This window comes from Thermobia domestica, chromosome 10 (genome assembly GCF_964235325.1).
Source record: "Thermobia domestica chromosome 10, izTheDome1.hap1.1, whole genome shotgun sequence".
NCBI classification, from domain to species: Eukaryota; Metazoa; Arthropoda; class Insecta; order Zygentoma; family Lepismatidae; genus Thermobia; species Thermobia domestica.
The window spans coordinates 63,769,180-63,781,887 of NC_137463.1; the positions used below are offsets into that span (position 1 = coordinate 63,769,180).

The 12,708-nt window shown below is 36.1% G+C and overlaps 2 protein-coding genes across 2 annotated transcripts; both read right to left on the reverse strand.

Moving 5' to 3' along the window:
* Window positions 1-6,193: 6,193 nt before the first annotated feature.
* On the reverse strand, window positions 6,194-7,174 carry LOC145661486 (uncharacterized). Its single transcript, XM_081726803.1, has one exon. It carries the CDS (start codon window positions 7,172-7,174, stop codon window positions 6,194-6,196), a length of 981 nt encoding a protein of 326 aa, XP_081582929.1.
* Window positions 7,175-8,395: 1,221 nt separating this feature from the next.
* LOC145661487 (uncharacterized) lies at window positions 8,396-9,070 on the reverse strand. The gene has a single exon (XM_081726804.1). The coding sequence runs from the start codon at window positions 9,068-9,070 to the stop codon at window positions 8,396-8,398; it is 675 nt and encodes a 224-aa protein (XP_081582930.1).
* Window positions 9,071-12,708: the final 3,638 nt, after the last annotated feature.

Here is a 12,708-nt window from a genome sequence, read left to right on the forward strand (position 1 = left end):
GAATTATGTAAAAATATCTTAGGTATCTATTAAGGAGCTTATTTTCATATGAATTTCAGTAAATGAGATAATAAACTTATTCTATATGGGTCAGAGAAAGACTAGAGAAGTAAGTTGAAAATATAGCAACACTGATAATGAAATATTAAAATATTAATAAAGTTTTTACGGTTTTTATAAGATTTATGCTGTATTCTGAAGAATTTTGAGTTTTCTATAGTATTTTATGTCAGAGAAAAAGTAAACAAAGCACGTAGAAAGGTATTGTTCAGTGATTCTAGGAAATCGATATGAAAGGGCTCGTTACAATACTTAAAATGAAAATGGAGAATCATGTTTCATTAAATAGATAGTTGATAGACTTGTTATTGCAAAGGGGATGCCGCAGAAGTCCTAAACTGCACAAGACCTAAACGGCACAAGTCCTCAAATTCATTTCGCGTCACAAGTCCTAAAAATCATTTCGCGGCAGTAATCCTAAAAGGCACAAGTCCTAAACTGCACTGAACCTAAAAGTGTCTTGTGGCGCTACCATCGCTTTCGTTGCAAGAATACTGTCAATCTGTAAGTCAAAGTATTAGAGAACTTCTTTGCTATACACTTACATATAATACCAACGTGTAATACTACTCAATGGTAATATTCCGATTTTGATAAAATTTGACAGATAGATACTACACATAAAGTTAACGAATCTCTGTTTCTTGCTTTCTACGGAAAGCGGTTTTAGATTGCAAAAGGCCCGACCAAAAATTTTGAAAGTTGACGCCGGAAAGGCAAGTACAAATGGTTCGAAGTGAATCAAATTGTGCACAGATTTTATAGACGCAAAATAAAAGAGTACGTGTTTTGTAATTTTCTAAAAAAAAAATGTGTTGTGTTCGGCACGGGCCCCTCCAAGTCTTTGATTAGGAAATATCAAAAACGCTAATAACAGAATGTCAGAAGTGCCTAAATTAACTAACACTTTTTTTCTATTTTCTTCGGAAAAACGGTTTGAGGGGCAAAAGCACCCACTCAAAAATTTTTAAAGTTAAAAGAAAAAAGAAGTAGACCAAATTGAATGAAATTTTCCATAGATATTGTAGACGTATCAGTGAATACGTGATTCGTATTTTCTTGAAAAAAAGAAAAGAAAGAAACTTTTAGGTGGGCCGAATCGAATGAAATTGTGTGTAAATATTACAAACAAAATAAGGCCTTTCGTGTTCAACAAGTGTCTCCATCCGGTTTCCCCAAATTTGGCACATCAATTGTAAACACAAACAGTAGGCCTATAGCATATTTTGTAGCATTTCGGGAGACAATGTTTTTCCGCATAAACAAAAGCAAGTGTCGATTTATTTTCTGTTTACTGTCGGTGTGCCAAATTTGAAGCAAATCGGATGTGGACATTCGAGAAATCCGAGAGGCCTTACTTTACATCTACACATAATTTCATTTCCTTCCTCATTGCTCATTGCCCAGTTACCAATATCCTTGAATTTACATCCCAATAATATATAACCCGGGGGGCGCGGTGGCTCAGTGGTAGAGCGTTCACCTCTGGTGCTAGGGGTCCCGGGTTCGATCCCAGCCCCCGCCAAGTGAACTTTGTGGTGGACAAACACCGTGCTCGTGGGTTTTCTCGGGGTACTCCCGTTTCCTCCCACTTTCTTCATTCCACCATTTTCACTCATCTCTCATTATCACCGTCTCCTTTAGCCTAACCGGCATAACCGTGGGACGTAAAACTCAAAGATTTCATTTCATTTTTTTTAATATATAACCCCTATTTTTAATTAAACCATATCCTCACGTATCATCATCGTCCACCTCTTTCCTTCTACTTTCTCTCTTCTTGGTTTACTATCGATGCAAATTTCTTGAACTTTTTCCTTGTATAATTTTTCTCTCTTTTATTTTTTACTACTCTCCCACATTATCCAATCTTCTTTCTCGATATCTTCCATCTCCTCTCTTGTTGTTCTCATATTTATTGGTCCAGTTTCTTTTATTTTTTGTCATTTTGATTTTTCCCGTCCTCCTGTATTTCCAATCGTCTTTTTATCGATAATACCTTGCGTCCAACCGTCAAATTATGAAAAAGTTTTTTTCGATTTTTCTCTCTTTTTGGGATACATCAAGCCAGTCCAGTTTCATCCTAGAATAGTGTGAACTCCGTTTGCATTAGTAACAATAATTGGAAAGCCCTTAACCCTACCGTTGAACTCCCCCAACTTTGTCCTACAATTGAAATCATCCTATTATCAGTCGTAAGAATTGTATATGGGATTGCTTCTAATTTATTTTCCTTAAATTCGTTCACATATTTAATTTAAGAACAACAATAAGAGCGGCTCCAGTGTCCAAATTAAAATTACTTTCCCGGAATGAAGGGATACTCTATAGCATCTACTTATGTCCGAAAATAAGTGTTTATATGTCAGCGAATCTAGTCTTAAAAATCCTGAACTAATACTTAATTTGTATTTTCTTCGTTCATTGAATAGTGGAAATAACGCTATTCTGAATTTCGGTAAAAATGAATAAAACCGAGATGTTCAACGATACGTGTATTCTTACCTGTATTTTTATACTTATATTTCAACATCTTTGGGCAGAATGTACACTCAATTGGTAATCAAGCTTTCTATGAAAATGAAGAAGAATATATAAAAAGGATACATAAAAGAAGTAGTTGTTTTTGCTGTTGATATACGGTGGTGTTCGTTGTCATGGCAACAACATATCAATATAATATATAAGTCTAGAACCATCTTCTGAAAGGCTATAGGCGTGATATTGGAGGTACGCATTTTTTTTTAGTAATTACGTGCCATAATAAAAAAGGGAAATATTAAATGTAATATGAAGTTTTTATGGTAGATTCAGTGCCTAGTTTAGGTATAAATATAACCGAGGACCTTTATATAAATGTCGTCTTAATATGTTGTAAATATTGTGATCCTCAGAAAGAGTCTCAATTTCTACTATCATCGATCACTGACCGTTTTTCCCTGCACAGCTTTTAATTTAAAAATAAAGAGCAGAAGGAAACGGCATTCTGAATTTCGGTGGAATAGTTTAAAACTGTGATGTATTGTAGATATTGTGATCTTGAGAAAACGTCTTAATGAAAAAAAAAAAACAATTACTGGTCGTTTGGTCAGTATGAGGCCACTTTTATGAAAGCAGCCGACCCAAAGATAGTGATATGCTGGATTTTGGTCAAAATGACAGTAACAGTGATATGTTGTAGATATTGACAACCTGAGAAAAAATCTTAATGGACACAACCGAAAGTCACTAATCGCTTCGTCAGAACATGGTTATTTTCTTGAAAACAGCCAAGTATAACGATGTTCTGGATTTCTGTAGGAATGAGTAAATTTGTGATATGTTGTAGATCTTCTCATCGTGAGAGAAAGCCGTATTGGACAGAACCATCAACTGTTGACCGTATGGCCACTACAGGTCCAGATTCTTTAAAACAGCCAGGCCTAACGATATTTTTGATTAAGGTGAAAATGAATGAAACTGTGATACGTTGTAGATGTCATGATCCTGAGAAAAATTGACTTCCAGTGTTTTCCTTTTTCCTTCAAGATGATCATCGGAATGTAGTCTATGCTTAAATGATGTTACACGCTACTCTCCCCATCCCTTTTCCGGGTAGTTGTATAGGACTTTTCGTGGCTTCATACAATTCCGTCTAATTTTCCAAAAATGTGCATTTCGTCTACATCGGGAGTCCAGCAACGTGGGGAAGGGGAGAAGTTAGATGTACAAGTTTTCCCTCCCCCTCAGCATTTGAGGGAGAGACTCTCCCTCCAAAGGAGCTATAAGCATAAAGATGGTATCAATAAAGATAAACAAACATCATAACTAATGAAACTCTGTGTATGGTCATTCTTGCGAAAGACAAAACAGTGTTGCCAACTTCGGGAAAATGAATATTTTATTTCCATTTCTTTGAATTTCTTTTTCAACTTCTTTTACGGGTTGTGCACGAGGAGCAACGAATTTACCTCCTTGAAATCCGTGTCTCACCAGCTTTCAAATAAGGTTTGGCTTATATCTATGTGCCAATTAGGGACATGAGGGTAGACCAAACTATTTCGAAAACTATGTACAGGGTGAATGTCGCAGAAAAAATAATAGGAATTTTTTCTCACTTGGTATTGAACTTTTGAGCTTCACTTTTTTCATGATTGTACCCAATGCCTGGCGTACACGTGAAAATGTTATTCCTGCGTACGACAAGTAACAATGTTGGCAGCTTTTGACAAATTTTCTGAAACAAAAAATCTCATTTTCTTCATAACTTTCGTCTTCTTCTACTTCTTCTTCTACAAGTTTGACATGCGAGGCGCAAAAGTTAGCACGTTGGAATCTGACTTCGATATCCTTTAACACGAGGTATAGCTAATTTCCCTGGAACAATTAGAAGTAGTACTAGGGCCGTCAACGTAAAGGTCTACCATTTTCTTGAAACCTCTATCCGTCCTGTAAAAAAATGTGGCCAAACGGTCAGTGATGGATGGTTGTACAAATTGAGACGTTTTCTCAGGATCACAATATCTACAACACATCAAGGTTTCATTCATTTTACCGAAATCTATAATACCATTACCTTCAGTTTTTTACCAAAATGTTACCCTGTACTGAACAAACGGCCATTTATTGATGGTTGTGCTTATTACGACTTTTCTTCACTATCTCAATATCTAGAACATATCACAGTTTCCGTCATTCTCATCGAAATCCAGAATATAACTATCTTCGGGTGCTTTCAAAAATGTAGCCCTCTAGTGGCCAAACGGTAAGTGATTGGTGATTATGTCCGTTAAGAATTTTTCTCAGGATCAATATATCTACAACATTTCACGATTTCGGTCATTTTTACTGAAATCCAGAATATCGTAACCTTCGACTGTTTTCAAAAAAGTGGCTCTGTAGTGGCCAAACGGTCATTGATTTTTGGTTGTGCCCTTTGAGACTTTTTCTCATGTACATAATATCTACAGCATATCACGATTTCAAACAATTCCACCGAAATCTAATTTCCGTAAAGGTTGTGCGGGTCCTATGTCGTTTCGAAGCGTACTTAAGCTCTTTTCTCGCAAAAACGACAAAATCTATATTTCCTACTTTGAAGTCATCTTTACATCGGCAGAGTTTCGTTTCTTTAATGTGGTCCTTTTAATCAAGTGGGTAAATTTTTGAAAAGGGAGTCTTTGCCCCTTAACCAATTTGATGATGTATGAAGGGCTGATATGTTTATGTACTTTATTTACAAATCACACATATCACATCCAAAGATAATAAACTGTATGATTAAACCCATTTTACTGATTCATCCAGATATCATGAAGGAACGAGAAATAAGACTTGACGAATATTTTAGATGTTACTTGCTTCAATTCTTATTTAAAGGTACATGTGTTAATATGATAAATATGACATGCTTTTTTTTCATATGTTAATATACTGATATAATACTTAAATATTAGTACAATGAATTACTTATCTTAACATCTTTCTGCAGTAATCGTTGCTTGCTGCTAGCTAAACCACATGTTGCTTGCTAACCATCATACTTTGTCTTCGATCACACATAAACTGAGTAACACTCTAAAACACCGTTAAGAACATGTGAATCTTGTATATTAATGAACATGAGTGTTTCTCTAAAACCTATGAATAAATATGCCTTTCTGAAACTATTAATGAATATGCTTGCCTAGTTGCACTTCGCAGCACTTTGTCGAATGCACAAACACAACTTGAATAGCACACTGAAGGCACTGTTGCCAGCCAATGCAAATACAACTCACTAAAACTCACCAGAAAAATCACTAAAAGAAACACAAAGAATTCACTAAACCACTAAACTATATACAAAAAAAATGAAACTAATATGAATAAAAATAATGCACATATGCAAGCTTATCCATCCTCCCCCTCCTTGATTGGACACAATCAATTAATGCTCTAGGGGCAAAGGAATTAATTTAGCAACTCTGCGCCGAAAAATGCCACTTTTACACTTCACAGTTGCCACTCGCACTAAATTATCACTGCCGGGATGAACTTCTTTAATCACACCTAACTTCCACAGTTGAGGAGGAACATTGTGTTCTTTTAACAATACGACCATGCCCAGTTGTAAATTAGGTTGAGCTGACTTCCATTTTCTTCTTTGTTGTAACTAGTTGAGGTAATCTCTTGACCAACGTTTGCAAATATGCTGCTTCATTTGTTGAATCCGTTGCCATCTTCCTAGTCTGTTGATAGGCACGTCTAGTAGATCTGGTTCCGGAAGGCTGAGAAGTGTAGCTCCCATTAAAAATTGTCCTGGACTGAGATACATTGGATCTGTAGGATCGATGGAAATGGCTGTCAATGGTCTTGAATTTAAAATGGCTTCAATTTGAAGAAGTAACGTGTTCAACTCTTCGTATGTCAGACTTGCAGTTCCTGCTACACGCCGTAGGTGGTACTTCATGGATTTTATTGAACTTTCCCATGACCCCATGTGAGGAGATCTAACAGGAATGAATTTCCATTCTAAACCTTCTTGAGCTGAGTATTCCAGGATGTCCTTTCGGTTAGTCTTAGATTCAAAAAATTGTTGCAATTCTCGATTGGCGCCAACAAAGTTTGAACCATTGTCGCTACAGATAGATAAGCATTTTCCTCGCCTAGCAATAAATCTCTTCAATGCTGCGATGAAGGCTTGAGAACTTAAGTCTGAAACTATTTCTATGTGAACTGCTCTAGTGGCTAAACAGATGAACAACGCTGCATAGACTTTCATTTGAATTTTGCTGCGAATCGTGGGCTTGACATAAAAGAATCCTGCGTAGTCCACTCCCACGTGTACAAATGGTCTTGCTTTATTTACTCTCTCCTTGGGTAAGTGTCCCATTAACTGTGATGAACTTGTTGATCTCCACTTGAAACAAACCAAACAATTGTGTCCTATTGCCTTGACCATCTTCTTAGCTCTTGGAATCCAATATCTGGTACGCAACGATGCAATAAGAAGCTGTGGTCCTGCATGAAGCAACCTTTTATGTTCTTCTTTGACTATCAGATGGGTGAAATGATGATCTGCAGGTAGGATGAATTGGTGCTTGTTGTCGTACTCCAAGTTTGAATGTTGCAATCTTCCTCCTACTCTTAGCATTCCTTCCGTGTCCAGAAATGGAAAAAGATCCTTGATTTGGCTCTTTGTTGAAACTTCCATTTGTTGCTGCAAGTTCAATATTTCTTGATGATAGGTAGTATGTTGTACTATCTTGATACATCTGTGTAACGCTAAACGAAGTTCCGAAGCGTCAAGACTATCGGTTTTTCTTTCTAATTTCTTGGAAAGACAATTATGTTTGAATCGCAAACAATATGCTACTACTCTCAACATTTTGTTTAACGATGAATACCCTTTCATAAAGCTTGTTTCATGAACTGCCACCAAACTTATCATGACCTTCTTCTCTTCTGGAATACTAGCTGGCTCATCTTGTTCTTGACATGGCCATTCTGCTGTGTGAAGAAACTCTGGACCATGCCACCATTCTCGAGACTGAATAACAGTATTGGGATCCGTTCCTCGACTAACTATGTCTGCCGCATTTTCTTTACTAGGCACGTGGTGCCATTGATTGATTGATGTGATAAGATACAAATGTCTTCCAACGATTGGGAGGTGATTTGATCCATGACAAAACTATCGTCGAGTCTGTCCACAGGTGTATACCGCTGACCTCTATATTCAATATGGATAGCGTTTTGTCTATTAGCTTCGAAAGTAACAGTGCTCCACATAATTCCAATCTAGGCAAAGTTTGCTTCTTCAGTGCTGCAACCTTCGACTTTGAACAAAGTAAATTGACTTCAATGTTTCCTTGTTCGTCTGTAGCCCTGATGTACACTACTGCTCCAAAATTTTCTTCACTTGCATCGCAAAAACCATGTAATTGAATTTCCTTAACGTTATCCGAAGACATTACGTTTCTTGTAATTTGTATCTTCGCCATTGCAGGTAACCAAGACATTAATTGATTCCACTCAACTTGTAGGACTGTGTCTAATGGATCATTCCAATCCATTCCTGTCTTCCACAACTTTTGTAAGAAATTCTTGTACTTGATGACAATTGGAGCGATTAGACCTAATGGATCGAAGATAGATGACACTATACTGACGACTTGTCTTTTGTCATTGCAACATTTCTTTCTGGTGCAGTTCCGTGTTTACAAATTTTGTTCGAAATTATAAGTTTGTCTGTTAATGGAATCCATGCTATTCCTAAAGTCTTAACACCGTCTTGCTGACCAAGTATGATTGGCTGTTGTTTTTCCCTGAAGTCTTCAGGAACTCCTTGAAGTACTTCTTCTTCGTTAGAACTTCATTTACAAAGCTTGAAACCTGCTCTGCTTAAAATATTAATATGATCCTTCTGTAGTTCTAAGGCCTTTGACACGTTTGGTACTGATTTTAACACATCATCAATGTAGAAATTGGGTTTTATTACTTCTGCTGCTTCTGGAAATTCCTTGGAATTTTCCTCCGCTATTTGCTTCAGACATCTTGTTGCCAAGAAGGATGCTGACGCAGTCCCGTACGTCACTGTTTGTAGTTCGCACGTCTGGATCGGTTCTTCTACTGAGTTTCTCCAAAGGATGCGTTGTAAACACTTGTTCTCATCATGAATTAATATTTGGCGGTACATTTTCTCTAAGTCTGCTGTAAATGCAACTGGGTAAAACCGAAACCTTAAAATAATGGAGTACAAGTCATCTTGAACAATTGGCCCAAGTTGAAGAATGTCATTCAATGATTTGCCATTAGACGTTTTTGCACTTGCATCAAAAACCACTCTTAATTTAGTTGTTGTACTGTCCATCTTGAATACAGGATGATGTGGAAGATAACAACTGCTGCTGGTGTTCACGTCTTCTTCTGTAACTTTTCGCAGGTGACCCACACTTAAATACTCATCCATGAAGGCGGCATATTGTTTATGAAACTCAGGATTGTGTAGCAATCTTCTTTCGAGCTGCTTAAATCTTTGTAGTGCCATGTTGTAAGACTCTCCTAAAACAGCATTCTCTTCCTTCTTTGGTAATTTGACAATAAATCTTCCGTCTCCATTTCTGGTTGTATTTTGTAAAAAATGCTTCTCACTGTGTTCTTCTTCCGGCATATAAATCTTAGTGTGAAGATCTTCGAGTTCCCAGAATTTTCTCAATTGTGTATCCAAGTCTGTCTCCATCTGAGCAAAACATGAAATTACCGACTGGTTGGTTTCTTCGGGTATTGAAGGCATATTTCCGACGACCTGTAATGTTTGGCAATACTAAACAATCGACCACTGCATTAAAATCACATGTTCTTGAATAAATATGAACTTCAACACTGTACTGAGCTTCGGAGGTTACAGAATTGATACCTCTAATGGGAACACGATTTTTCGTTTTCTTGAGACCTAATCTATGAACTAAAGCTTCGCTTACAAAATTCGATTGAGACGCTGCATCTAATAACACTCTGTATTGTTGAAAACGACCTTTAGTGTCTGTTACGTTAACTAACGCTGTTGCTAATAAGACTTGCTGACCATAATTAATCTTAAATGAGCAATAAGAGTCCTGTGGTTGAACCTTAACCTGATTCTGTTCCTTAACTTTAGGTACGTTAGTATTATTGTTATTTGTTTTGCTTGAACTGTCTTTGTTAGTAGCCTCCTGAGTAGTATCTTCATGCAACAGTGTATTATGCTTAAAATTACATTTCTTACAAGTACTTGATTTGCATGCCTTTACTTGATGTTTATTACCTAAGCAATTAAAACATAGTTTATTTTGCTTCACGAGCTCATTTCTTTGATTAATGTTGGCACTCAGAATTTCTAGGCAGCGAAAAACAGCATGCGTTTCTTTGCTACAACAAATATTACATGCATTTGGAAGCACAGTAACAAACGAACTCACTTGACTGTTATTCTTTCTTTTTGCTTTGGACTCTACACTTTTGTTGTCATATGTACTTTCAGATTGAGTATCGACATTCAACGACCTTCTAAAAATGAAAATAGTTCCGATAACGATGGAAAGGAGTCACTACTTTGCTCAGCTTCCCATTCCCTTTTGCTTGTCGAATCAAGTTTTTCTACTAAATGTTGTGTTAGTAGTACGTCATGCAAAGGGTTGTCCAAATTCAATGCTTCAAGGGCTTGAAAATTACTGCGTGCAGTATTTACAAATTGTCTAATGTCTTTAGCATTTTCTTTCGTTACTGGCTTGATATTGAGCAACCCTCGTACATATGTCGAAGCTATCAACCGTTTGTTTTCGTAGCGTTCAACAAGAAGCTTACATGCAATTTCGTAATTTACTTCTACCGTTGGCAGATTTGCTATTAATGTAAACGCTTCTCCCTTGAGTGATGTGCGCAAATATTGAAACTTACAAACTGTACTTAATGATTCGTTATTGTGAATAAGGGAAATGAAAATGTCCTTAAAGGGCGACCACTCCTCGTATTTCCCGCAAAATATGGGCAAAGAAATTTTAGGCAACTGTACTGAATTGCTAGAATTTGTAGCTTTGTTATTTGCTGTCCCTGAATTAGTTTTTTGTTCAAAACTATCAATAAATTCTTGTAACTTAACCTTTGAATCATAATACAGTTCCTCGAATGTAATTCTGTGCGTTTCTTGTTCACCCGTCTCATCCAAGAGCTCTATTTCTGACTGTATCTCATCAAACTTAATAAAAACCCTTTCAAGTGCAACTAGCCTTGTTCTTGCTTCTTGTATGCTAGGTTTATTTTCATTCTGTAGTTTTTGAAGAAATGTCTGTCTTCTTGTTGCCTGACCTTTGACCGAAGCACGTTTCTTAATTAATTGACCCAATTGCACTTCTGCCATTGTTTCAGTCTTTCTTTTTTAACTACACAAACCGCTGACAATATATTTTACTTTTCACTTCTGAGTGACCTACAAACGTGTAACCTTGAATTCAGCTGGGTTGAATGCACACACACCACTATACTGATATAAACAGCTCTGTCCTGCTTATGACAGCAGCACCCACACAAACACACACACGAGAACAAACAATTCAAAGTCACGTTTCTCGTTCTCATATCTGCTGGACGGAGGACCAAAAAAATGATGATGTATGAAAGGTGATATGTTTATGTACTTTATTTACAAATCACACATATCACATCCAAAGCTAATAAACTGTATGATTGAACCCATTTTACTGATTCACCCAGATATCATGAAGGAACGAGAAATAAGACTTGACGAATATTTTAGATGTTACTTGCTTCAATTCTTATTTAAAGGTACATGTGTTAATATGATAAATATGACATGCTTTTTTTTCATATGTTAATATACTGATATAATACTTAAATATTAGTACAATGAATTACTTATCTTAACATCTTTCTGCAGTAATCGTTGCTTGCTGCTAGCTAAACCACATGTTGCTTGCTAACCATCATACTTTGTCTTCGATCACACATAAACTGAGTAACACTCTAAAACACCGTTAAGAACATGTGAATCTTGTATATTAATGAACATGAGTGTTTCTCTAAAACCTATGAATAAATATGCCTTTCTGAAACTATTAATGAATATGCTTGCCTAGTTGCACTTCGCAGCACATTGTCGAATGCACAGACACAACTTGAATAGCACACTGAATGCACTGTTGCCAGTCAATGCAAACACAACTCACTAAAACTCACCAGAAAAATCACTAAAAGAACATAAAGAATTCACTAAACCACTAAACTATATACAAAAAAATGAAACTAATATGAATAAAAATAATGCACATATGCAAGCTTATCCACAATTTTCCGAACGAAACAAAAAAAAAATACGCGTCAATTTATTTTCTGTTTACTATATATGTGCCAAGTTTGAAGAAAATCGGATGAGTGGAAAACGTTCTGAAGCTACCTCTTTTATACTTTCATTTTTTGGACTTAAACTGCTTTTGCCCCACAGTCTTCAATTCTAATCCTGGAGTATCTTAGTCATTAGTTGTACGGGAATCCGTTAGTCATTTTTTGTATGGAATCCCTTATTCAATTGTTGTATGGAATTGGTATAACGTTTTGTTATATACAAACATTTATTGTAAATTCAAGAAAGTTTATGTGTTTGTGATATTGAGATTGTACAAATTTATGTATTACATTCAAGATTGTATGGTAACGACAGATGTAACCATTGTAATTCTGATTCGATTCCTTTCCGTTACTTTTCTCAACATATGAAGTAAGTGGCTTACTTATTATGTTCACAAAATTCAAAAGTATGGATCTTGAATAGTTTAAATGTATAAATTTCCAGGTTATGATGTAGAGAGGTCTTTAGTACTAAAACTGATGAATGATTGTTGTGCATAGTTGGTTGTGGTTAGTAGCAGTGATTGGTTGAATGATTGGATTATTTGGAGGAATAATTTGCAAGGTGCAATTCAAATAATCATATATTTACTGGTTTTTGCTTCAACTTTTCGTCGCATTACTTTTTTTTACTGACTTACATTGGAAGATTACTAAAATAAGATCCAACTCACTCTCGTGTAATCGAAGAACTGGGTTTTCGATTCGAATTTTAATGCTGTATCATTCCAATATACATGCCTTTATTATAACTATTAAATGGAGGGACTTTTTATACTATCTCTT